The following is a 27,479-nucleotide window of genomic DNA, read 5'->3' as shown; positions in this document are numbered from 1 at the left end:
CAGAAACCTGCTGGAGTGTGTCCCTGACTGGGCCTGTGAAGCAAAAAAGCTAGAAATACTAGATATGAGCTACAATCTTCTCACCGAGGTTCCCGTGAGGTCTGTGTGTGCATATGCATATATGATATATGTGTTTAAGTATTCCTCTAAATTTGGGTTGCCTTTCATTTGTTGGTGATATTGAGGACCAGCTGAGTAGGAGGCACCTTAATGTACTATAAGAGATACAGTGATGACTAATGCATGGTCTTAGCCTGTAAGAAACGTAGTAGAACTGTGTGACATACTGTTTAAAACATATAACTCCTAACTGTGGTGACAGTTTCTGGCATGGTTGGTGCTATGATAGTATGAATATAACTGTTTTACAGGGTGACTTATTATGAACTGGACATTTCCTGAGAACCTCAGTTTTATGATCTTTCCTAATCCTTTAAACCTTTTTATCTAGGTGCTGTCAGCCTCACTTTAGGAATGGGATAACTAAGAATGGTTAGGGAACCTGTCTGAGGTAGCACTTCACCAGGGGTACTGGGAACTAGCATTTGAATGTGGAAGTCTTACCCTGGAGGCTTGGTCTTAATCATGACACTTATCCATTGTTTTAGGAATTCAGAAGAACTTTAAATAATTAGAGAGTGCTTTGTGGTAAGATGGTATTTGAATTGACCTTTACCATATGGTGAGATTTATCTAATTTGAGGAAGGAGGGAATGGTGTGTGAGGGGTAGGGCGAGGCCATTGTATTATACATTCCAAAGTATTCAGTGTAAAATGTATGGTTGTGGAGTCTTTACATTCATCTAGAGGCTTTGTAGCACAGTAGGTCTGCACCGAGCCTTGGAGTAATCTTCATATCTAGACAATACCGTTTCAGTGAGATCTTTAGAATCAGAATCTAGAATTTAGACTAAATCTTTGGCAAGTCACTGACTCTTTTTGGAATTCATGACTAAATGGCCTAGTCTTAGCACATTTTAAACACTTAACTATTTTTATTGTAATAAAATTTTGTTATGGAATTATATTAATAAATATACTGAGTTTATTAGTATTGATAAAAGCTGTGTAGACTTCATTTCTGTCTAGACTTAAGTCAAAATGTTTTTACTCTAGAAACTGCTAAGCCAGTGGTTCTCAACCCAACCTTTCTAATGCTGCCACCCTTTAATACAGTCCCTCATGTTGTGGTGAACCCAACCATAAAATTGTTTTCATTGCTACTTCATAACTGTAATTTTGCTACTGTTATGAATTGTAATGTAAATACCTGTGTTTTCTAGTGGTCTTAGGTGACCCCTGTGAAAGGGTCGTTTGTCCCCAAAAGATGTCACAACCCACAGGTTGAAACCGCTAGTTTAGACTCTCTGTGCCACTTGTCCTCAAGATCTCACCCATGACTTCTGGGTGGGTGCTGGGTGATTTTCACGACAGCTTTTGTGGCTCAGTCACTTGTCAGTGGCTGTATATTCTAAAAATAGGTTTCTGTGAGTTGACTGGCTTTAATGAACTGGCCTATAACAGACTTAAAAGAGGATTTAAGTAAGCTTTTGTTTCTTTCTGTTGTTTCTCCTTAGAATTCTGAGTAGCCTGAGTCTTCGGAAACTGATGGTTGGACACAACCACATCCATGTCCTTCCAGCACTAGTGGAGCACATCCCGCTCGAGGTGCTGGATATCCAGCACAACACTCTCTCCAGGCTGCCAGACACCCTCTTCTCCAAGGCCTTAAAGTGAGTCCCTTGGAGGAGCACAAGCATTGTCTCCACAAGCTGCAGCGACCTATCCTTGGAATGAGTTCCCTGTTTACAGTTTACTTGGTACTCCAGCTGTGGGCAGAGACTCAGTTGCAATTTTTTATGATAGAAAATATAGTTTCATAGTAAACTTGAAAGTTGAGTAACTATCGAATACTTACTTATGTGGTAAATCATTTCCAGCAGGTGGGGGCACTCTGGCTTTCACTGTGTTCAGGGAGAAATAGCATTCAGGTGGAGCCTTTCATAAAGTCCAGCTTTGGCATTGAGGAAAGAAGGATATACTACTAAAGTCAGTTTTATTCTAGCTTTGTCAAGTAATCTTTGAGTTATATTTTCTTGATCTCCAGAACATTTGTTACTTGCTTTGAAAACCATGAATTTAAAGGTAATTTCCTTCTACAAGGTATTATTTGCCACCTTGTTGTAAATTAGTACGTTGATGGTATGTCTTCCTGTTTTAAAGCTTATAGTCAGGTTTATCTAAATGTCATCTTTAAAGAAAAAGTTTTGTTTGTTTGTTTGTGTGTGTGTGTGTGTGTGTGTGTGTGTGTGTGTGTGTGTGTGTGTTGCTAGGATTAAGTTTGGAGTATTGCTTGTATTAAGTAAATGCTCTACAATTTAGTGATCCTCCTAGCCCAGTAAAGTTGGTTTTTAATGGTAGTCTTTTACATTATGAAGAAGGGACTTTAGAAATGGAGAAACAGGTGAGCAGCAGTGAGTTGACATAGGGTCATAGGAGACATTCCCACAGGTTTCTTGTTTCCTGTTTTCTAGATTATGCATCTCTTAATCCATAATACTCTTAGCTGGATAGTCCTCAAAATAAAATCGTTAGAAAGAAAAAAGCAACAACAGCAGAAAAAAAGAAAAAGAAATGAAACTGTTTGGGAGCAATTTTCTTTTGGGCAAGTTTCTGTGAAGTGTTGAAGTTGTTAATTAGCAGGTTGTGCATAACACAGAACGTAGTCTTAAATACCTAAAGATAATTAAGAAACCATTTACTGCCACTTGGTGGTGGCGCACACCTTTAATCCCAGCACTTGGGAGGCAGAGGCAGGCAGATCTCTGAGTTCGAGGCCAGCCTTTTTTACAGAGTGAGTTCCAGGACAGCCAGGACTACACAAAGAAACACTGTTTCAAAAACCAAAACCCAAAACAAACAAAGAAACCATCTACTTAATGCAGTGCTGTCAGAGCTGACACACATGATCCTCCATAGCTTAGAAGCTCGTTAGGGATGCTGATCACATAGCGTGTATATTTAAGAACACACAAATGCAAAATCGGGGAGAGCTCCTTTGGTAAGTGCTTGCCTTACAGGCATAAGGTTCTGAGTTCAGTTCCCCCGAACTCAAATAAAATCATGGGGCATGGAGTGTGTGTGTGATTTTTATTCTGGCACAGAGATGGTGGAGACACATGGATCCCTGGGACTTGCTGGCCAGCCAGTCTAGCCTAATTTGTAAGCCCTGGCCAGAGAGAGATCCCATTTCAGAGGAGGGAAGGAACATTTTTTAAATTTCTTTTATTTTGTGTGTATGTATACAGGTGTATATGCATGCACTGTAGTATACAAGTGAAGGTCAGAGCACAACTTTGTGGAGTCAGTTCTCTCTTTCTACCTTGCAGATTCTGGGGATCAAACTCAAGTTGTCAGGGTTGGTAGAAAGATCCTTTACCATCTGAGCCATGTCACCATTCCATGGATGGCATTCCTGCAGATGATACTCAAGACTGTCCTCTTTCTTACACACACACACACACACACACACACACACACACACACACACACTCACACACACACACACGCAGACAGGAAGACACAAGGTTAATGATGCTTCCTTTCATTGAGGATATTCTACCTAACAAACATTGTATTTGACAGATTATTAAATTATACCATGGCTTACTTGTTAGATTGACAAAGATTAAATTGAGTTGTGATACTGTAGATAAAAGTATGGATTGCATTCTTCTTGTATGAGTGCAGTTTGGACTTGATCTTAGCCAAAATGCCAAGAAACCACACAATTGCTGTTCGATCTAACTTTTCTGGATCACAAATAGGCAGTATATGTTTAAAAGCCATTATAAAAAAAAAACAAAAAAACTGTATCCTAGCCAGGCGTGGTGGTGCATGCCTTTAATCTCAGCACTCGGGAGACAGAGGCAGGTGGATCTCTGTGAGTTCGTGGCCAGCCTGGTCTACAAAGTGAGTTCCAGGACAACCAGGGCTGTTACACAGAGAAACCCTGTCTCAAAAAAACAAAAAAGAACACCAAACAAACAAACAAAACAAACCTGTATCCTTTGATCCCATAAGTTCTGTCTCTAGAACTGTACACTATGGAAATAATTGGATAAGAATCAAGATTTTCATTATAGTGTCTATAATAAATGTACAGAAGTATAATTACTCTATATAGATAATCTATGTAGGTATCAGAGCATTATGGGATTAGCTAAATAAATAATGATTTGTTACAAAGAGACAAAATTTTTTGAAGGTTATCTTTATAGGTCAGATGTATATTAAGGTGGTATTCAATAGTGTCCTTGCAATGGGAATAGGTGGTTGTGCATGGAGCCATTATAGAATGGTAGAAAAGTAACCATGCCTATGTTCTTTCTTGACACCTGGCTTTGAGTTGTATAGATGCAGAGAAAATTTCCTGGAGGAAATTATTCTTGACTTTGGGAGCTTGATAGCAGCATTCCCTGTTGCAAGGGCATGATGGTTTCTCTTTAAGAAGGTAACATGCTCAAAGGGAATGATGCTCTGTGTGTGTTCTGTCAGCCTCAGATACTTGAATGCATCTGCAAATAGTCTGGAGTCTTTGCCTTCTGCCTGTGCTGGAGAGGAGAGTCTGAGTGTGCTGCAGCTGCTGTACCTGACCAACAACCTCCTGACAGATCAGTGCATACCTGTCTTGGTCGGGCATCCACACCTACGAATCCTACACCTCGCAAATAACCAGCTACAGACCTTTCCTGCAAGGTGAATGAGTGCACAGTGTGATCATTGGACAGTAAAACATGAATTCTGCATTACGTTATAGCTATCTGACTATGACACTTCTGATTTGCTGGTGCAGATGTGACAAAGGCGACTTTACTAGCTCAGCAGGAAAATCTTGTCTTAATAATTTGTTCCTGATTAAGTATGACTAGCCCAAGAAATAGTGGTTAAAATGTGTAATTTTTAGCTCTAATTATTCAACAATAATCTGAGAATATTCCATCCAAAAAAGTACAAGTTGTGAAATAAAATTTAAAATCTCTTTCTTTCTTATCAGCACTGTAGTATAAAATATGTCGTCTAATAGTTTATTCATTATATGTACTTATATAAAATGCCTAGTATATGACACATACTCTTTCACTTACTGCCTCTGTCCTCGAACCTACAATCAGGTTGGGCAATTAGACAAGCGTCTAGGCCAGTGGTTCTAAACCTCCCTAATGCTGTGACCTTTAATACAGGGCCTCATGTTGTGGTGACTCCCCACCATAAAATGATTTTTGTTGTAATTTCATAACTGTAATTTTGCTACTATTATGAACCATAATGTGAATATTTTTGGAGATAGAGGTTTGCCAAAGAGGTCATGACCCACAGACTGAGAACTTCTGGATTAGGCAGTTTCCATGCAATGTGACAAATGCAAGATATTAAAGATCCCAGTTTGGGGATTGGAAAGATAATGGCTCAGTGGTTAAGAGTGCGTGCTACTCTTCCAGAAAACCCGAGTTCAATCCCAACACTCATATGGGGTGGCCAACAAATACCTGTAACTTCAGCTCCAAGGGATCCAGTACCCTCTTCTGGCTTCTGAGGGCACCTGCACACATGTGGCACACACCCATACAGACACATAAATAAAAATAAATTAAAAAATAAAAGTAAAAAGATACCTGGTTGCTACACAGAGCTTGGGAGAATGGGAGTTAGTCCTGGAGAGGAATAATAGTTAGCAATCTATACCTGTAAGAAGACATGAGTGAGTGAGAGAGAGAGAGAGAGAGAGAGAGAGAGAGAGAGAGAGAGAGAGAGAGAGAGAGTTCCTCCAGTTAAAATTTAAACAGTGTCCATGGAGAAATAATTATCTTTCAAAATAATTTTGATCCTGAGGATGTAACTCAGTTTCTAGAGTTCTTACCTAGCATGCATAAGCCTCGAGTTCCACCCTTAGCACTGTATAAACAGATTTGGTAGCGCACACCTGTAATCCCAGCATTTGGGAGATAGAGGCAGAGGATCAGAAATCAAGGTGGTTTTCAATTACGTTCAGATTTGGAAGCTAGCCTAGAATACACAAGACCTTGCTTCCATACCTGCCCAAAAATTCTATTATTAAAAATATAATGTTTTCTGGGGCTAGAGAGATGGCTCAGTGGTTAAGAGCACTGACTGTTCTTTCAGAGGACCTGGGTTCAATTCCCAGAACCCACTTGGCAGCTCTGTCTGTGACTCCAGTTCCAGGGGATCCAACACCTTCATACAGATACACATGCAGACAAAACACCAATGCACATAAAATATGAATAAATTATTTAAAAATAATATTTTCTTCTTTGTTAAGTTTTTTTTAGGTTAGCATACAAAGTAATGAGTTTCATGATGGCACCTTCATAATAAATATGTCATTATACTTTGTTACCATTCATTCTCTTTCCCCATAGTCCTCCAGAAATAATATGTATATATAAATATGTAGCCCTGGATATTCTGGAACTCACTATGCAGACCAGGCTAGCCTAAGCTCACACAGATTCGCTTGCCTCTGCTTCCAAAGTACTGGGATTAAAGGTCTGGGGTATTATGCCTAGCTTTAATGGTGTTTTTATTTTTCAGTACAATGTATCCTGAACACATTCATACATACTCCAACTCCTTCCATGGCTACTCTTTCCACTCTCCCATCTTTTCCCACCCAACTTTGTGGTTTCTTTCTTTCTTCTTAGTCCCTGTTGAGTCTAGTTTGTAATAACTATCTAGTCTTAGGGAGTGAGGCCTGCCCTGGTTTGACCTACCATAGGTCACATCATGAAAGCAAACTGACTCTCTCCCAGTAGCTATCAAATGCCAGTAGCTCCTCAGTTAGTGGTAGGATTTCCTGCCCACCTTCCCCTTTTGATACTGGGTTTTGTCTAGTTTGAGCTTGTGCAGGTTTTGTGCATAAGTATCATAGTTGCTATGAGATCGTATGTTTTGTCTGGAAAACAGTTTCCTTGATGTTCCCACTACCTCTGGCTCCTACAGTCTCTCTGCCCTCTCTCCTGCAAAGATTTCCCCAAGCCTTGGGGATAGGCAGGTGATATAATGTGTGTCCCAGTTAAGCCAGAGCATTCCACAGTTCCTTATTCTAGGCCTGCTGGCCATCTTGTAGGAGTCGGTTCGTGCTTTCTACCATGTGGGGCCCAGGGATCAAATTCAGGTAGTCAGGCTTGGCAACAGGTGCCTTTATCCACTGACCCATCAACCCTGGTTTTAAAATCTAGGCACAGTTGTATATTCAGTAAACATCTGGTTTAGAATATGGGTATTCTGTTGATATTCACAAGTCAGAAGAACCTAGGCTGGGAGTAGTAGAAAAGAAAAGGATGTAGGTTAGCCTACATATTTGAAATAAATTTAAAAAAATAAGTTAGAAGACAATTATATAACGTTTAGTTTAAAAGACATATGTCACTATGGAGTCCAAGTGGACTCAAACTCATGATACTGTGCTAACTACCATTTATAGGCATTTGTCGTCACACCTGACTCGTTGTAAATTTGAAATATTGTTTCATGCTTTTAACATGAATCCAGCATTTTGTCAAAGAGTATTCATTATTGATGATTTATAGTAGTTGGATTAAAAGATTTTGGAGGAGTTGGTGAGATGATCCAGTTGGTAAAGTGCTTGTTGTACAAACTTGACCCAAGGTCAGATCCCCAGAACCCACATAAAAAGCTAGCTGTGGTAGCACAGGCCTGTACTCCCAGCCCTGGGGAGTGGAGACAGGAGGATCTCTGGGGCATGCAGGCCAGCTAGCCCAGCCAAATCAGCGAGCTTCAGGTTTAGTGCAGACCCTGTCTCAAACAAACAACCCCCAAACAAAAAGATACCCAATGTCAACTCCTGGCCTCTATTGGTGCATACACAGTGTGCATACACCTACACATGCACATAAAGGTGTCCACACACATATACACAAATGTTCTATTTGTCTTTATTTTCCAGTTTCTTTGAGTGTACATGCATTATCATAGTATAAAAGAAAATAATTTTCTAAGCTTACTTATTAAAAGTATGAGTTTTCTTTTCTGTGTATATAGGTGTGTATCTTGTGGGGAGGTGTACTTGAAAAGCGTGAATTCTTTAGCAGTAGAAATTGTGGTCTATTAGAAAAGTAAGATGGAAAGTTCATATAAAGTACTCATTTGAGGGACTAGGGAGAGATGCTTAGTAATGGAGAGCAGAGGACCAGGGTTTGGTTTCTAGCATCTGCATGGCAGCTCATAACTGCAGCCATCTACAGCTCCAGTTCCAGGAGACCTGATGCCCTCTTCTGGTCTCTATGGGCACCTGGCACCCATGTAATGCACATGCAGGCAAACATAAATACTTGATTAAGAAAAAAAAAAATCAAAACACCATTTTGAGAAATCTGGTAGAAAGTTTAGTGAAGTTATAATAGTAATTCTTTCAGATTGCTAGTATTATTGGTGATTTGTATTCCAAACTTTCTTCACATTATTGTTTTCAAAGAAATCAGAGGACTTTGTTAGTGGAAATGTCAGGCTTAAGATATTTTGCTTAACATGTAACATGTAAAAAGCTTTGCTCAGTATCACAGTGGTATAAATAGTTGTCTTGTCTCAAGCAGGGTGCTGTGTGTACAAGAACTTGGTGGTTGGTGGTAGGGGTCTACGTACTGTAGACGTTTAAAACCGAAAGGAGTCTTAGTTCACCTTCTTCAGTCGAGGCCCTCTGGCATTCACTTACCCAGGATTTTGCATCCTAGTTAGTGCTGCAGCAAGGACTGGCACCCTCTCTCAACAATAGGCCATACTTTTTCAGGGACTCCAGTAAGTCAGACAAAATGCCCATGCCCACATCTCTAAGGAAAACAAGGGTTGTGCCAACCTTAAAACATTGAGTGCTAGTAGGAGATCTTGCTGACAACTGGAAGGCTTGGTCATGATGGTGGACCACGGCTCAGCTGGTGTCTGGTCGCTTCCTTCTCTCAGGGTTTTCTGCAGTGAACCGCATTGTCTTTACTCTGTGCATGGCTACTGTACAATAGCGCCACGTGGCAGCTGCCCTTTTCTGATGCAGCATGGTGTTTTGATGTTTCTTTTTTTCAGCAAACTAAATAAATTGGAGCAATTGGAAGAACTGAACCTAAGTGGGAACAAGCTTAAAGCCATTCCCACAACCATAGCTAACTGCAAAAGGCTGCACACTCTTGTCGCACATGCCAACAACATCAGCATTTTCCCAGAGATACTGCAGCTGCCTCAGATCCAGGTACGTGCATGAGCTAGCCTGACATCCTCACTGCAGAGTGGCAAGGGTGGGAGTGAGGTGCCTTTCTTGTAAGAAAGAAGGAGCATGAATGAGACTGCTTCCCCTCTCAAGACTTTCTCTCGAGCTAATTTCCCTTCTCTACCAGTAAGATCCATTGAGAGACCACAGTTGGGTACAGTCCTCTACTTTCTTTTTTTTTTTTTTTTCCTTTTTCAAGACAGGGTTTCTCTGTGTAGCTTTGTGCTTTCCTGGAGCTCACTCTGTAGACCAGGCTTTTCCTTGAACTCACAGAGATCCACCTGCCTCTGCCCCCGAGTGCTGGGATTAAAGGTGTGCGCCACCACCGCCCGGCAGTCCTCTACTTTCTTAGACTGTCCCTCAAATGGCCAAGCCAAAGCCCCAATCCTATACTAGGTTCCTTCCCACACTCTCTTCCCTGTACACCCCAAGGCTTTTATGGTGAGCGTTCGCTATTGCTATAAGGAGAACCAACCAACTTTAACCACAGGTGTGCCCTAGAGGTCTTTGACTGAAGAGTATTGACAAAACTACTACTTAAACAACATGACCAGCCAACATCTCTATAGCTTTTGATAGCTTTGCAAAGATAGTATGTGCTGCCCATGAGTATGGCTGACTCTTCCCTTTTCTTCATACATAAGGAATGGGTATTGTTCTCTTTTCATATGCTCAGTTTAAAATCTGAGTATACTTAGTTCATTCCTGGAAAGAAATTAAGTTTCCGTGTGAGGCTGTAGAAGTTTGAGTGTTTGGAATTAGAGATTGTAATATAATGTATTCTCCTTTGATTTCTGTATCCCTTCTCAGTTTGTAGACCTGAGTTGCAATGACTTGACAGAAATACTAATTCCAGAGGCTCTGCCTGCTACTTTACAAGACCTTGATCTGACAGGAAATACAAATCTGGTTCTGGAACACAAGACTTTGGACATGTTTAGGTAGGAAAAAAACAATCTGAAATCAAATCTATGTCTCAGCCATCAGTGGGTTATCTCTGGACTGTGGAAATCTCAGGAATTAAAGGATAGAATAGAGTGGAATTGGCCAGAACATTCTTAGGTGGTTCTCTTTGGTTAATTTCTACTGAGCTACACACTGAATTTTTTTTTTTTTTTTTTGGTTTTTTCAAGACAGGGTTTCTCTGTGTAGCTTTGCGCCTTTCCTGGAACTCACTTGGTAACCCAGGCTGGCCTCGAACTCACAGAGATCCGCCTGGCTCTGCCTCCCGAGTGCTGGGATTAAAGGCGTGCGCCACCACCGCCCGGCCACACTGAATTATTTTACATGGCAGACATACATATGTCTGGTGGCACCGGTCACATTAGGACATCTAAGCGACAATGCATATGTATAGTTTTAAGATCTCTTTATATTGCTTTCAATAAGTAGACACTTGGTGGAAGCGAAGAGACCTTTGTGATGCATTAGTTGAAACTATATTCAGCTTCTGTCCCCTACCACTTTTTCTTCTCCTACATCAGAGCCACAGATTCATCACCCTACTTGCATTCAGTTTCTCTGGAAATGTATCTTAGTCTGTCAAAAGATAATTTTCTAAAAACACATTATTGTTTTGATAGTTCTTAAAAAATGCAGAAGAGAATATGGTCTAATCTTCCCTTCTTCACCTCCCACAGCCATATCACAACTCTGAAAATTGACCAGAAGCCTTTGCCAACCACAGATTCTACACTTACATCAACCTTCTGGAGCCATGGACTGGCTGAGATGGCAGGGCAGAGAAATAAGTGAGTATATTGGCCTTGGAGACTGGAGAGAGAAAAGGCAGTCCATGACATCTTAGGCTTGCTCTGGTGCTCACAACTAGACTGTGTTGTCCTGTCTATCTCTGTAGCATGAATCCTAATTGGTCTTAATAAAAACCTGGAGCCAGACACCAGGGTAAATGCTGAAAGGTGAGAGAGAGAGACAAAGGAACAAGCCACAGCCATCTCTCAATTTCAGTCTGAGGATTTGTGGAGACTGGATCTTCCCCTTTCGGCTGAATGCCCGAGTCCTCAGCCAAAAGGGGAAGATCCTGTCTCCTCCCACCTTATATCCCTTTCTCTGCCCAGCCATATCATTTCCTACCTCAACCTTCCTAGTGCTGGAATTAAAGGTATGTGACTGCCAAGTACTGGGATTGAAGGTGTGAGATATCACCACCTGACTCTCTTTCTCTTTTAGACTGGATTAATTTCCTGTAGTCCAAGGTGGCCTTGAATTTACAGAGATCTTTCTGCCTCTGCCTCTCGAGTACTAGGATTATATGTGCCATCATATGGCTAACTCTGTGGTTGGCTCTGCCCTCTGGTCTTCAGACAAGCTTTGTTAGAGCATATACACAATATCACCACAGTCTCCCAAACATAAGTCTCAGAGTTTCAACATGAGATGAGATCCTTCTAAAACCATAATAAAGAAAGAGAAAAAATGGATATGCAGTTCACAAAGTACTAAACTCCTCTTAAGGTTTTCTGATGGAATTTTCCTTTCCTATGAGTGAAATTTATTGTAAGGCCCAACCATATAGACTGATTTCTAATGGCCCCAGTCTGAGATGACTCTCTGTTCCTGTATACAGTCTTTCCTGAGAATGGTCTAGCCAAAGCCCATATCCTATACTAAGTTTTGTTCCTGCACCTTCTGTCTATGCACCCAGGGTTCTGTGGTGAGCATTCTTCTTTTGGGCAAGGAATATAAGCCCAGCTTCATTGGCAGGTGTGCCTGATGCTCTTTGGCTAAAGAGCATTGACAAAATTAGTTCTTTTGTTTTGTTTTTCTGTGAGGCCTTGGCTGTCCTGGAATTCACTCTGTAGACCAGGCTGGCCTTGAACTCAGAGATTTTCCCGCCTCTGCCTCCTGAGTACTGGGATTAAAGACTTGCACTACCAGCACCTGGCTACAAAATGCATTCTTAATCACTGTGGCCAGCCTGTGACTATGACCGAATCCCCTTTTCTTAGGATGCTGTCTCTGTCAGCTGCTGCCTGACTGTCTTATCTAGTAGCCTCCTTCTGGACATAATTACCACAATGATTCTCTGTCTTTAGTTCATACTTTTTTTTTTTTTTTTTTTTGGTTTTTCGAGACAGGGTTTCTTTGTGTAGTTTTGCGCCTTTCCTGGAACTCGCTTTGTAGACCAGGCTGGCCTCGAACTCACAGAGATCCGCCTGCCTCTGCCTCCCGAGTGCTGGGATTAAAGGCGTGCGCCACCACCGCCCGGCTTTAGTTCATACTTTTTAAAAGAACATGCCCTGCAGAAGTGATTTTGTTCCTCATCTTCTTGTTTCAGACTCTGTGTGTCTGCTCTGGCTATGGATAACTTTGCAGAGGGGGTCGGAGCTGTGTATGGCATGTTTGATGGGGACCGGAATGAGGAGCTCCCTCGTCTGCTGCAGTGTACGATGGCAGATGTGCTTTTGGAAGAAGTTCAGCACTCAACAAATGATACAGTTTTCATGGCCAATACCTTCTTGGTATCTCACAGGTAAGCAGGTGGGTTGACTAATCCCTAACTCCACTTTCCTTATAGAAAGTAAATCTCAGAAGTTGAAGGTCATTGCTTCTAGATGCAGGATCACAGAGAGATGTTGTACCTTCCTGTACCAACATTCTCTTGGTATCAGCAGTGTGGTAGTCATTGCCTCTTTAAAGAATCTGTGGAGTCAAATGGCTGAAAGACATTTAAAGAAATGCTCAGTATCCGTAATCATCAGAGAAATGCAAATCAAAATGACTCTGAGATACCACCTTACACCTGCCAGATGGCCATGATCAAAAACACTAATGACAGTCAATGTTGGAGAGGATGTAGAGCAAAGGGAACACTCCTCCACTGTTGGTGGGTATGCAAACTTGTATAACCACTGTGGATATCAATATGGTGGTTTCTCAGAAAATTGGGAATCGATCTACCTCAAGACCCAGCCATATCACTCTTGGGCATATACCCAAGTGCTCAACTATGTTCATAGCAGCACTATTCATAATAGCCAGAACCTGGAAACAGCCTAGATGCCCGTCAACTGAAGAATGGATTAAGAAAATGTGGTACATATACACAATGGAGTACTACACAGCAGAGAAAAACAATGACAGCATGAAATTTGCAGGCAAATGGATGGAACTAGAAAATATCATCCTGAGTAAGGTAACCCAAAGCCAGAAGAACAAACATGGTATGTACTCACTCATAAGTGGATACTAGATATAAAGCAAAGAACAATCAGACTGCAACCCACAGAACCAGGGAGGCTATATAGCAGGGGGGACCCTAGGATGACTGTGGCTTATAATAAGTTTTGGTTTTACTCAATTACTGGGCAAGCCTCAATGAAACATTTCACTGTCACTATTAGGATAAGAATTTATACTGTATCAAGCTGATAATAGAAAAATAAATAAATAAATAAAAATGGGAAAAAAAAAAGAATCTCTGGAGTCATCTGCCCAACTGTTGCTAAGGACCTGGGAAGGCCAGCACATGTATGCTAGGGGTTATATGCCTGAATGTGTATGGACATTTAGGGGAAGAAGGTCGTGCGCTTTCCTAAGATTCTCCAGAGTTAGTTGATGACCTACAGAAGGCCAACAGGCACTTGTTAGGTTTATGTGTTAGAATATTTATTGTTGGGATTTATCTAACTCCTCTTTCTCTGAGTTAATACCTGAGCCAAAAACCTTACTTCCCAGCTCCTGAGAATCTCTTAGTAGCTAAGAGCACCTCGCACTTGAGGCAGGTGGTCTAAAGGAGCAGAATGCTAAGAGTATAAAGCTGAAAGGTCAATACCAGAGCAGCCTGGAGCTGGGACTGGTTGTATCTCTTGGGGTGAAAAGCAGGGTGTTGGAAAAAGAGTCAGTTGTTCAGTTGTCAGTCCTGAGCTAGGGACTTGACAGAAGAAGTTTGGACAGGGGAGTTCTGAAGTTTGAACCTGCCAAGGACCAAGTACACTGTGCCACACGGTTTCCATCCTTGTCTTTCACAGCAAGGCAGATAGGTGGGGGTTTGTCAATTGGATTTCTTAGAGAAAGAACTTGCTGGGATTCTACACTCAACAAATATGAAAAGGAAGCTTGAAACTAGATTCTTCTGGTGGTGTCTGCTGCGTATTAGCCTTGCCTCCAGGGTGCAGACACATGGACATCATGTGTGTGGAGGAAACCCAAGGCGAGTCATGGCCTCTCTCTCAAGGAACTTACTGTCCATGTGCTTCTCAAAGTGTTTTTCCAGTAGAGCATTCTCAGCATTCTTACTAGAAACTTGTTAGACATGTACAGCCAGCCTCTTGCCCCAAATCAGAAGCTCTAAGGTTAGGGCCAGGGCCCAGCATTCTGCTCTCACAGTGATCAGGCCCTCCATGTGCAGCTGATGTGCTGAAGTCTAAAAGCTCCTGAATGGGGAAGTCTCCGATCAGACATAGAAACAGTGGAGAAAGATGCCCCCACTTGTGCCCTATAAAATCCCCTTTAAAGTCTTTGTCAGCTGAGAGTGCTAGACTAGGATCTTTGTTTGTTTGTTCTTTTTGTTTTTTTGGGACAGTTTCTCTGTGTAGCTTTGCGCCTGTCCTGGATCTCCCTCTGTAGACCAGGCTGGCCTCGAACTCACAGAGATCCGCCTGCCTCTGTCTTCCTTAGTGCTGGGTCTAAAGGTGTGCGCCACCACCACCCAGCTTAGACTAGGTAGGTTCTTTACCACCACCACCACCACCACCACCATCCCTAGCAAGAGTCTGCCCTGGGTAGATGAGGGTGAGGGTTTGCCATGGGTGTAAAAGACTACTGCTTCCTCTAAAAGTAGCCACCATGTCTTTGTCTCTTTGCCTTCTACACAGGAAATTAGGAATGGCCGGCCAGAAGCTGGGGTCCTCTGCTCTCCTGTGCTACATCCGACCTGAGACTGCCGACCCAGCAAGTGGTTTTAGCCTGACTGTAGCCAACGTCGGCACATGCCAAGCAGTCCTGTGTCGAGGCGGGAAGCCAGTGTCACTTTCTAAAGTCTTTAGCCTGGAGCAGGACCCAGAGGAGGCACAGAGAGTGAAGGATCAGAAAGCCATCATAACAGAGGTACATCTTGCTCCCTTCCAGTCAGGTCTCCTCCCCAGATCCAGTGAAAGCTGTTTGAATAGAGGCAGAGAGGGTCCATTTTCTTCCTCTCATGATTTGTAAATCGTGTTCCTCCCCTGATAAAGCTTCACTTCCTATGGCTTCAGTAACAGTATTAAGGAAACTCTCCAGATGGGTGTGGTGCCTTGAATCCCAGCAGCTGGGGAGGCAAGGGGAGAGAGGTGAACTCTGAGTTCAAGGCCAGCCTTGAACACCATAGGCAGTTCTGGACAGCAATGACTACACAGTGAGACCATGTCTGAGAATAAACTAAAACAGAATCCACTGAGCAGTTAGTGACTAGCAAGAAGCAAAAATGAGAAGTTAGTGACTGAGTGAGTGGCTGGCAGGTAATGTGAAGGCAGTGGTCACCTCAGTGAGGCCCCAGCTCCTCAGGCTTTGTTCTTCTCAGCAGGAAAAGCTGCCGAGGTGCTCAGTATTGTTCCCGTGCTTACTACACACAGTTCACTCATTCTCTTGTCATGAAGAAGGATCAAGCAGACAGTTTGTAGTCTTTCTTTTCCTAGAGATTGGCATAACCTTCACTTCTGAAAGTAGTAGTTATATATGAACATTGTTTGCTGCCATGAAAATTCATGTCTTATGCCCATTTTAAATGGGATGGGATTGGGATTTTGTTTGTGATTGAGTTTTAAGAGATTTTTCTTTGCTTTTTTTTTTTTTTTTTTAGTTTTTCAAGACAGGGTTTTTCTCTGTATCCTTGGCTGTCCTAGAACTTGCTCTGTAAGCCAGGCTGGCCTTGAACTCATAGAGATCCACCTGCCTCCCTAGTGCTAGGATTAAAGGCATGTATCAAGAGATTTCTTTGTATATTTTAGAAGGAAGTCTTTTATTACGTATGTGCTCAATAAATACTTCTCAGTCTACTATGCCTTATCGTTCCATTCTCCTAATGGTGTCTTTAGCAAGTGGTTCTCAACCTATGAGCTGCTGTGAACCCTTTGGGTAGGTCAAACAACCCTTTACAGGGGTCACCTAAGACCATCAGGAAACAGAGATATTTACATCATGATTCATAACACTAGCAAAATTACAGTTACAAAGTAGCAATGAAAATAATTTTATGATTGGGGGTCACCACAACATGAGGAACTGTATTAAAGGGCCACAGCATTAACCAGGTTGAGAACCACTGCTTTAGCAAAAAAGGTTTTTAGTTCACTTCATTTATTTAGTATTATGTGTGTGTTCATGATATAAATTGGGAAGGAGAACACAGCCACAGGACTGCTTGTGGAGGGCGGAGGATTACTTTCTGGAATCAGTGCTCTCCTTTCACCTTTATGTGGGTTCCAGGGATCGAACTCAGGTCTCCAGGCTTGCCCAGCAAGTGCCTTTAGGTGCTGAGCCATCTCACACACCTGAGTAGTTTTAATGACTGAAATTCTGTTTTCTGTTTCATGGTGTTACATCTAAAACTGCATTGACAAACCCAAGGTTTTTCATGTTATTGTATATTTTATCTTCTAGAGTCTTTATAGCTTTGAGTGTTAAATTTGGGTCTGTGGTTTATTTTGAATTTTGAGAAAGCATAAACTTTTAAGTCTTTTTTGTTTTGCTTTTTTGGGGGTCTTTGGGAGTCCAGCTCCGACCTGCTTTCACGTTTTGAAGGGTTCTTAGGTGGAGGAGAGAGAAATGAGGAAATAAATATCAGATAGAAAGAGAGACCTAGCCGATGAGAAGAAAGACAGAAACCCAGGATAGCTTTGGGAGGGCCTGGATTAATACCCAACAGCCTCATCCTTTATTGGAAAGGGCTTTTTATAATATGCCAAGAGGAGAGGCAAAAGACTTCCCCCTTGCAAAATCAAAGCACACTGTACAGCCAAGTGTAGACCCTTCCAAACATCTGGTATTCACGCCCATGGTCAAATCATACCCAGCCTTGCTCAGATTCTGACCCTGAGTGGTTTCTTACTAGGAAGCCTCTATGGGTTCCCATATGCTTTGCAATTAAATTTTTTCTGAGTCTTCAAAAATATTTTTAATTCAATTTTTTTGAGAATTTCATACATGAGCATTATGTATTATTTCCACCCCTTTTCTTCCCCTCTTAACACCTCCTGTGTCCTCTCCACTCCCTCTCAAATTCATGACCTGTTCTTCAATTACTGTTTTACACACACACACACACACACACACACACACACACACACACACGATTAAAAAAAGAAGAGGGGGTAGGCAGTGATGGCATACGCCTTTAATCCCAGCACTTGGGAGGCAGAGGCAGGTCAATTGATGTGAGTTCAAGGCATGGTCTACAAAGCAAATTCCAGGACAAGCCAGGGCTCTTAGACAGAAGAGCCCTATCTTGAACAACAAAACAAACAAACAGATAAAAAAGAAAGGGGGGAGAAAGCGGGCACATCCTTTCTCTGTTGTTGCCTGTTTGTTTTTAATTATTTACAGTGACTTCCTCTTAAGCAGCTGCTGTCCTAATCAGCATCTGCAACTCTTCCACTACCAGCAGAGGTTTGGCTGCAAAGGCCGCAGGCACAGACTCTCTCAGAGCTAGTAGGGGAAACTTTATCTAGATCTCTGTCCCTCTGTCCCTCTAAAGAACTCATGATTCAAAGGTTGAAGTGGAATTCTGCTCACTCAGAGAGGCTGAACAGCCAGTAGCTGGCACTCTGCTTTTGTATCTTCCAAGAAACCCGAGCCCTTCTGCTCAACCCCCACTAAGGACCTTAGCTACAAGTGGTTCCTCCCTGCCGCTTCATGGCAGCTGCTTGCTGACTCAGCCTCCTGCTCGCAGGTTAATTTTATTTAATCAAACACATGTAGCACATCTTTGCCTTGTGAACAAAAGCAGTAGAAAAAATGCAACACACTTTAAAATAATATTCCACAACATTTCTCCTTTATCAAAGGGCCCAGTTTCTTGGCTATTTTATCAGAGTTCTGTTTCATGAATCCTAATTGGTCTTAAATAATAAAAACCTGGAGCCAGATATCAGAGTAAATGCTGAAAGATCAGAGAAGCAGAACACCCAACTACTAGAGAGACTTCTTACCTCTACCAAATCCTCAGCCTGAAAGTATTGAGCTCCTGTCTCCTCCTGCCTTATATCCCTTTTCTTTGCCCAGCCATGTCACTTCCTGTCTCAGCCTCCCTAGTGCTGGGATTAAAGGCATGAGATCCCAAGTGCTGGGATTAAAGGTGTGTGCCACCACTGCCTTGCCTCTGTGGCCAACTAGTGGCTGGCTTTGCCCTCTGATCTTCAGGCAAGCTTTAAAATTGTTAGAGCATACACAAAATATCACCACATTTCCTCTTTTTGTCTAAAATAAAAAAGAATTATAACGAATATAAGAAAAACTACATACAAGAAGTACAATAACTATATACAGTATATGTAGGCAATAATTACATTAATACTGTCTAGTCCATTAACACTTGACAAATTCAGAGAAAATACTCTATTATTTATACTATTTTGATGAGTCCAAAGTGTTGTACCTAATTCACTTTCTAGCCTAACTTGTATTACCAACTGAAAACTATCTTCTGATCTCTCTCAAACTTATACACTTTTAAACCTCTTTAGTGAGTTTCTTTTCTGAATTTGTTAACAAGGAAAACTATAACTATCTAGTCTTCAACTCCAGAGACCCGAGAAGGAAATAATACTGAGTAAGCAGGAAGTGCAAGCAAGCGACTTTCAAACATTGTGAGAAATGATAGGGACAGCTGGCTGCCTGGACAGTCACCCAAGGTTCCTCTGCAACATTGGGCTATCTATCTTTGGCGTACCAGCCTAGCATATTTGACAGACTTTTCTGTGAAACAGGACATTCTGAAGGGCTATTCTACCTTGTCTTGGCAAAGTTCAGCAGTCCTTTCTTTTGTGTCCTGCTTGTCTCATTTGGACAGCACACTGTCAGCAGTCGAGGCAAGGGCATTTTCTTTGCCTACATGGCTAGCTTTTGCCATAAAGAAAACATACTCCATATGGAGTTTCTTCAGTGCTCACCATGTTCTTTGAAGTAATTGGTGCTGCCAGGAGCAGACGTATCTCACTGTCAAGAAAAGTCCAAGTTCTTAAAACATTTTATTTGCCGGGCGATGGTGGCGCACGCCTTTAATCCCAGCACTCGGGAGGCAGAGGCCGGCGGATCTCTGTGAGTTTGAGGCCAGCCTGGGCTACCGAGTGAGTTCCAGGAAAAGGCGCAAAGCTACACAGAGAAACCCTGTCTCGAAAAACAAAAAAAAAAAAAAAATTTATTTATTTTGGTTTTTTGAGACAGGGTTTCTCTGTGTAGCTTTGCGCCTTTCCTGGAACTCACTCTGTATCCCAGGCTGGCCTTGAACTCACAGAAATCCACCTGCCTCTGCCTCCCAAGTGCTGGGATTAAAGGCGTGCGTCACCACTTGCCCGGCTTCTTAAAACATTTTAAATGCCATATTCTGTAGATCTCTGAACTGTTTGAAGACAGACCTGTCTATCTAAAATGTATCTCTGTTTGACCTTGAAAATATACTTAACATGACTACAAGTTTGATTGTAATGACTAACTACTAACTTACATTTCTTTATATCCTAATTAGTTTGTAATAATAACTTTCAAGGACTAGAAATTTGCATTATATTGTTAAATTGGTACAATACCTTGAACAAGATTAAAAATGTATGTACAGTATGTTCTAACAATATTAATCTCAAATTTGTATCAATATACAAAATTTGTATACAATATACAAAAATCCAATCCAATGTAAAATATTTAAAACTAGTAGTTTCTTTTTAAAAGTAGATTCAGTAATCTACTATTTTATGTTATCGTATCTATAGCCTCCCTTTTTTTTCCCAGAGTAGATTCAATAATCTACGCTTTTATCCTATCAGAGTTCTGCACAAGTCGGTCCTATCCACCTTAGAGTCTGTCCAAGGAAGTACACAGTCAGTAGTATCTTATTGTGGCTGATACTGAAGATTCTGGAGTTAACCGTGTATTAGTCTAGGAAGGTCATCACTCAGTCAAGATAAATGGAAGATAAAAGACAATGTTTATTTGACTAGTCTGTTTTTTTATAGAATAATCTTTTTTATAGACAATACTATTTAGATTTTTTAGGTTCTAGACAATTGTGAAATATTTTTATGTTTATTCTAATCATAGATGTTACTTTCCAAGTGTCTTCATAATCTTAACCCTCATGAAGTACTTTTATTTCTATTTTATATGAAAAAAATAAAGTTTAGCATTTGTGACAAAGTCTTTTAAGTGTAAACCCATAGTCTTTGCTTCACTCAGAGGATAACTGCAGCTATGAAATTAACATCTTGATGATGTTAGCGATTGTGTTTGTTTTTCATGAAGAGTATCGATATGAAAGTGTCCAGTCTATGACCATTCCCATCTGCAGCCAGGGCAATTCCTTTTCTCTCGGTGTAGACTCGCCCAGGTACTTGTTGAGGCCATTCATTCTGGTCACAGTCTCAACAAGAGGTTGGGATTCAGACTCCTTTTTTAGGACTTGTTTAATGCTTCAGCACCTAAGCGTTTCTAACCCATTTGAGATCTGTTTAGTTCCATTGTGTCTTTAATATGCCATCTGAGTTTGGGCCTCGAAAAGATACTAATGATGAGGAACTGGTGACAGTTTCTGTTTATTGTTTCTCAAACACATCTCTCTATTTAAGGATATTCCGAGGCCTGTCCTTCATGTTAGAACAAGCATCTTTTGAGGTAGTACTGCCTATTAGTCACGTAATTTTAATTGGATTTAACTTTAATCCTCTCAACTCCTTGGTATAATAATGGCATGGTATTTTGTTTTAAACTTTTATACATTTATTTTATGAGTCCACTTGTACTGCTCCTAGAACAAAGAATATATAAATTTGGTTCTACTGTACATTCCTGTGATGGCTTAAATAAGAATGGCCCCATAGGTTCATATATTTGAATGCTTAGTCATCAGGGAGTGGCAGTATTTGAGAAGGATTAGGAGGTGTGGCCTTATTGGAGTAAGTGTTGCCTTGCTGGAGGTAGTAGTGTCATTATGGGGGAGGTGGGGGGGAGGAAGGGGCTGGCTTTGAGGTTTCAAAAGCCCATGCCAGGCCCCATTCTCTCCCTAAACATTGTGATTTAGAAAAAGACCAAATATCACTATTGCTTTTTTCTCAGAATTTGTTTTTCTCACTTCTAGGACAACAAGGTAAATGGGGTAACCTGCTGTACCCGGATGCTAGGATGTACATACCTCTACCCGTGGATCCTCCCCAAGCCCCATATATCTTCCACTCCACTTACCATTCAAGATGAATTGCTGATTTTGGGGAACAAAGCACTATGGGAACACTTGTCATATTTAGAAGCTGTCAACGCAGTGCGTCACGTACAAGACCCCTTAGCTGCTGCTAAGAAGCTGTGCACGTTAGCACAGAGCTATGGCTGTCAGGACAATGTGGGGGCGATGGTGGTTTATTTGAACATTGGTGAGGAAGGCTGCACCTGTGAAATGACCGGGCTCACCCTTCCAGGCCCTGTGGGATTTGCTTCAACTGCCGCCATCAAGGACGCCCCCAAGCCAACCACTCCCTCCTCTAGTAGTGGGATTGCCTCAGAGTTCAGCAGTGAGATGTCCACCTCAGAGGTGAGCAGCGAAGTGGGTTCCACCGCTTCTGACGAGCATAACCCTGGGGGCCTGGAGGCCAGCCTGCTGCCGAGGCCGGAGAGGCGCTGCAGCCTGCACCCAGTACCCACTTCAGGGGTTTTCCAGCGCCAGCCTTCTTGTGCCACTTTCTCTAGCAATCAGTCTGACAACGGACTGGACAGTGATGATGACCAGCCTGTGGAAGGGGTCATAACCAATGGTAGCAGGGTGGAGGTGGAGGTAGACATCCACTGCTGCCGAGGAAGAGACCTCGAGAATTCCCCCACTCTCCCAAAGAATTCTTCCACCCCGTGTCCAGAGGAACATGCTAGAGGGTTGGCTTTTGGGATCCGAAGACAGAACAGTGTGAACAGCGGTATACTTCTGCCAGTGAACAAAGACAAGACGGAGCTACAGAAGTCCCCCTCCACTTCCTGTCTGTATGGGAAGAAACTCTCCAATGGCTCCATCGTGCCCCTAGAAGACAGCCTGAACCTCATTGAGGTGGCCACAGAAGCACCCAGAAGGAAGACTGGCTATTTTGCTGCCCCCACTCAGCTGGAACCAGAGGATCAGTTTGTTGTCCCCCGTGACCTGGAAGAAGAAGTGAAGGAGCAGATGAAACAGCACCAGGAGAGCAGGCCTGAGCCCGAGCCCAGTGAAGAGGAGCGGACCGAGCCCCTGGAGGAGTTTGATACAGCACTGTGATTCTGCCCCAAGGGGGCACAGCGGGAGGGAGGGCTATGTGGTGTTGGGGAAGGGACCTTCAGGAGATGCTTTGCCTCAGTGTTTCAAACTATAGATGTGTGGAATAGAATTTGGAGCCAAAAAGTTGAGCACTATCAGGGTCTGGTTCTGGATGAGCTAGTACCACCATCAGTGTTAAGCTGCACAGTGAACCTTCAATGGACTCCCAGCGTTGCTGGGAGACAGCAGATGCTATTCTGTGTCAGTCCTGCCACCTGCCATTAACCCTTTCTCTCCTAGGATCATTTGAGAATTTGCCTGCCTGGGCAGGAAAGGGACTGTTTCTGTGGAGGAAGTAAATTCCCTTTACTAATTGCTGCTGATGGATCTCTGTGACAGAGAAATCACCTTATGTCTCAGACTAACTAGTGGGGTGTGATGTGACTAGTCACATGGCTTTTTATTCTCTACGAGAATACAGCCTATCAAAATGATGTCTATTGGAGATAGAGAACCAATCAAGCAGGTAATTTATGTATGTAATGTTATGTAACGAGCACTTTGCATTGACTGTGAATCTTTCTTTTGAATCTGCACTCGAGCCAGTCTCCTTAGAGGCAGCCCAGCTCCTTTGTCCGTAGGCAGAGGTGATTGAGGGTTGGAGCCTCCTTTGAGGGTGCTTGGAGGGTTGTAGAAATGGATCTGTTGAATGTCAGGCTATGAAAAGTCCTGAGAAACTTGGGGTGGGAAGATTTTATTCTGTGGAGGAAGATGGGGAAGGAGTGAGAACTAAGACTCCTTCCTCCAGGTCAAAAAGAGACAAGGCCCTGGATAAGCTGACCCCTCTAGGAACTAGGATCACAAGGCAGCTACTTGTGGATTGGCCTCTTTTCCTGAATGTGAGAGTTGGCACACAGCTCTGAACAGGTAGGCTGACACCTTGAGTTATAGCAAGTGAGCCTGCAACAGGAAACCCATGAGGAGCATACGACAGACAGAGCTCACGGCTTAGACTTGCTCCTCTCTCTCAAGAGCAGGATGTCTTTCCAGAACACTCACCCTGTAGTGTTTGACACTGTGCCCTTCTGAATACTGCTGATTCTGCTGCCTGGTTCAGAGTGCTGGGCTCAACACCAGGGTAAGAAAGACTATTCAACTGAAAAATTGCTAAGCCTACAGAAAAACCGGTAATTTTTTTTCCATATTCCACATAACCATAGCAAATTACAGCTTCTTATGTTTTTCTGTTGCTTTTTCCAGTAGGTTTACTTAGGAAACTAATTTCTATTTATTGATACAAATTTTGGGATTGCTTGATTTTACTCAGTGGAAAATGTGCTGTGAAGTTTTAGAATATTGCACAACTAAAAAATAGATTGGAACAAATTTTAATTTGCTTTATCGGACACAAAATGTTAAGTATAAGATTGAAAGCATGTGTGTTTTCTTTGTGTTTGGAGAGGGAGTTTTTGGTCAAAGCAATACTAAATAACAGATGCTCTTTCACAGATAATTCTGTCTTCAGAGGCCCTGTGCTCACGTGCACGTCAGTGGGTTACATTGTGGGGGGCGGGGGGAGTGCTGTATCACCCCAGTGGGTACCTAATGTTGAGCCCTCAAAAATTTGAACTTGAGCCCCCGAGTCTTCAGGAACGCCTCCCTTCCTTCTGTCAAACTACTGTCAGTTACTGGAAAATGTTAGAACTCAGGTCTTTGATTTGGGGTGGGGACACAGTAGCTTATTCAGAGTTTAGGTGTGTTAGAGAGACGTGAAACTGTGTTGTCACCTTATTTTTATATAGGGAAAATGAAAAAAGAAAGAAATTGAGAATGAAGAACAAACACAAGGTGTGGATGATGTAAGGCAGCCTCCCCTGCAGACCCTTTGAGCTGTAGAACGATGGTGTCGAGAAATCAGTTATTGGAAAAAAAATAGCACTTAGTAGCAGAGTGTTAGAAAGAGTGTCTTCATATGTGAACTTGTCTTCTGTTTGTTTACCACCCCATTCACTAATGTCACCTCAAAACTCAGTCCTGAAATGACCTGGACAGAAGGAAACATCCTTGCTTCTGGGTTAGTGGAACTCTGCGGTTCCAGTGTCCTTTGTGGTGGAGTTTTGGGATTCCTTAGGTTGTGTTGAGAGACCTCAGTGTAGACCAAACCAAAACCGATGTTCTGTGTTTGTAATTGCCTTTCTTCCATGTCCTATCATTACTCTGTATTAAAAACAGAGGGTTAAAAGGCCATAGCCCATTCCCAAAACATAATACACAACACCTCCTGTGGCCATAAGGTGATTGGATGATGTTGTTATCTGGATAGGCTGTCAGGTGAGTATGATCCCTTCCCTTTACCCAGTGTATGTTCTCCAGGTGACCAGAGTACCGGTTACCTCTTACATAGAGAGCCCACCCTCTGATTCTTGAGTCTCTGCCTGCATCTCCCATTTAATTAATTTAAGAGAATTTCTGACACTGGGTGTGATGGGACAGTTGTATGCAATTGCAAATCCTCACTTGGGAGGTGGAAGCAGGAGGGTCAGGAATTCAGGGTTATCCTTGGCTACAGAGAGAATTCAAATCCAGTCTGGTATGCATAAGTCCCTTCCTCAAAGTAACAAAACAAACAAACAGGGTTTCTGAAGGAAGAACACATCGGGCTGTAGGTGCAGTTCAGGAGGCTCACTGGCAAAAAAAGAGTGTCTGTGCCCTCCAGCCAAGGTATTGTTTTAACCCAGTGGACAGACAACTGGAAATCCCAGTGTTGATAGGAAATAAAGTTCTGATGCCTCTCTGGAGTCGAGTCGTTGAGCAGACCACTCCTGACACAAGCAAGGCTTGATTACACTACTGTGGAGCATACACGTGCAATAATCAGTGAACTCATTTCCCTGGTGTACAGAAGAGCCGTCTGAGCAGCTGGTAATCTCTGGGTGCTATTACAGTGTGTGTGATGAGCACTGTTTTCCAGGCATTTGGATTGGGCTGATCCTCTGAATATCCAACAGTGCTCTTCTTTCTGTGTAGACCTTCAGCAAAAGCAGGTACTTGGAAACCACAGGCTCACCTTCTCTATCTATTCAATAATTATTCATGAAGAGACCTCCAAGGGAGCGCTTGGCTGTTACTGATAAGTGTACCAATTACTAAAGAATCCGTCTCCAAGCCATCTGGTGATGTCTGCAGCATCACTGTAGAACTGTCTTGTGTCACTTTTTACTTCCCTCTGGGTGGAGCCTTTCAGACTCCCCAAGGCAGGTTAATCTTTCTCTCCAGGTAGTGACTTTGCCCTGTGGTTGGGCAAGCACTCTCTAGACAGAGAAGCAGCTACATACATCTGCTCTGTAATCGTCATTTGGTGATCAGCCAATCAGCATTTGCTCCTTGTATCTAAATCTCATGCACCTCTCCCAGATGCTATAGGGTTCTCTCCCACTGTTGCCAGTGGATATCATCCAAACAGTGGGCTCATATCTTTGGTTTTTGTGCAATCATTGTCGTATTGTAGTCCTAAGACTCATTATAGTGTATTTTTGATATTTTTGAAATGTGTTAAATTTTTTAATTCAATAATATGAGCCAGAGCATGTTGCAGCAAATCTATTGTTTGTAAAAAATAATAACAATAAATAAAATAAAATGGAATATCTTTTCCATGCCTTTGATTTATAAATAGTTTATGGAGAACTATAATTGCATGCAGAATTAGGTTCTTTACTAAAAATATGTTTAGGATCATTTCTAATTTTTCTTTAGGGGAAAAAGAACAAAATGCAAGACCCATTTGATGGCACTATAAACTGTGAGTTAAGACAATGAATAAAATGTTTTCTTTATTATTGAGTACTTCATACAGGTATACAAGGAAATATAATCATGTCTGTCCCCCATTTTTTCCCTCTAACTTCCTCCAACACACCCCCCTCAACTTCATTTTGTTTTATAACTTCCTATTAAGTCCAGTTAGTACTGCCCATAAGATCACGAGTGTGGGGCCATGCCCTAGAACAGGGAAAACCTACCAGTGGCTGTGTTCTCCAACAAGAATGTTCTCTCTCCCCATATGAAAATACCATAGTTTTTCTGTTAGTCAGCTGTGTGTCACTGTAACGAAATAGCTGACATAGGCAATTTATGAAGAGAAAGATGTTTGTTTAGTTCACAGTTTTGAGGTTACTTAGAGGTCTAGCAGATTGGTTTTCAGAGAGATGCATGGAATAGTGGGGAGAGAACGGGACACCTCTTAGCCAGACAAACCTAGTCGACCCTAGTAATCAGCAAGGGACGTACTAAGCTAGATTGACCTTATTTTCTAGCTCAGTTTTGAAGGTTCAGGGGTACACCATCAGGTCAATTCTGGACTGCTCATATCACAGTAAGTAGTGACCAGGAACTGCCCAGGAATCCCATGAGAACCATCTGCCACAATCATGCTTCCAGTGACCTAAGAACCTCCCAATAGAACCCACCTCCCCGAAACAACAGCCATCCTGGAGACCAAGGCTTCAGTCAGAGTGGACCCTGGAGAGCACACAGACCACACACAATCCTTTGCGCCTCTTTACTGAAATAGCAACAAAGACATTCACTGAAGATTCTTCTTTGGTTTATGTTTAAAGAAATGCCACCTAGGCATAGTGGCACATGTCTGTAACTCCAGCACTTGGAAGCTGGAGGCAGGAGGCTCAGGAGTTCAAAGCCAGCTATGGCTACATAATGAGTTTGGGGTCAGTCTATGCTCTGAGACACTTCCCTAAAGCT

The 27,479-nt window shown here is 42.2% G+C and overlaps 1 protein-coding gene across 1 annotated transcript in view; it reads left to right on the top strand.

Moving 5' to 3' along the window:
* Nucleotides 1–26,370, top strand: part of Phlpp2 (PH domain and leucine rich repeat protein phosphatase 2) — a 79,135-nt gene extending 52,765 nt beyond the window's left edge. Inside the window, exons 11-19 of the mRNA XM_052727494.1 lie at nt 4–99; nt 1,578–1,733; nt 4,558–4,758; nt 9,118–9,280; nt 10,109–10,239; nt 10,939–11,049; nt 12,597–12,791; nt 15,136–15,367; nt 21,585–26,370. Coding sequence (XP_052583454.1) covers nt 4–99; nt 1,578–1,733; nt 4,558–4,758; nt 9,118–9,280; nt 10,109–10,239; nt 10,939–11,049; nt 12,597–12,791; nt 15,136–15,367; nt 21,585–22,739 — 2,440 coding nt within the window. The 3' untranslated portion in view covers nt 22,740–26,370. The remainder of the gene's footprint in view (nt 1–3; nt 100–1,577; nt 1,734–4,557; nt 4,759–9,117; nt 9,281–10,108; nt 10,240–10,938; nt 11,050–12,596; nt 12,792–15,135; nt 15,368–21,584) is intronic.
* The last annotated feature ends 1,109 nt before the right edge of the window (nt 26,371–27,479 follow it).

The sequence above is a fragment of the Peromyscus californicus genome, unplaced genomic scaffold (genome assembly GCF_007827085.1).
Source record: "Peromyscus californicus insignis strain IS unplaced genomic scaffold, ASM782708v3 Scaffold_8__1_contigs__length_139910024, whole genome shotgun sequence".
Lineage (NCBI taxonomy): Eukaryota > Metazoa > Chordata > Mammalia > Rodentia > Cricetidae > Peromyscus > Peromyscus californicus.
Note: the sequence above shows the minus strand (reverse complement) of the source record. Positions and strands in the feature narration are given on the sequence as shown.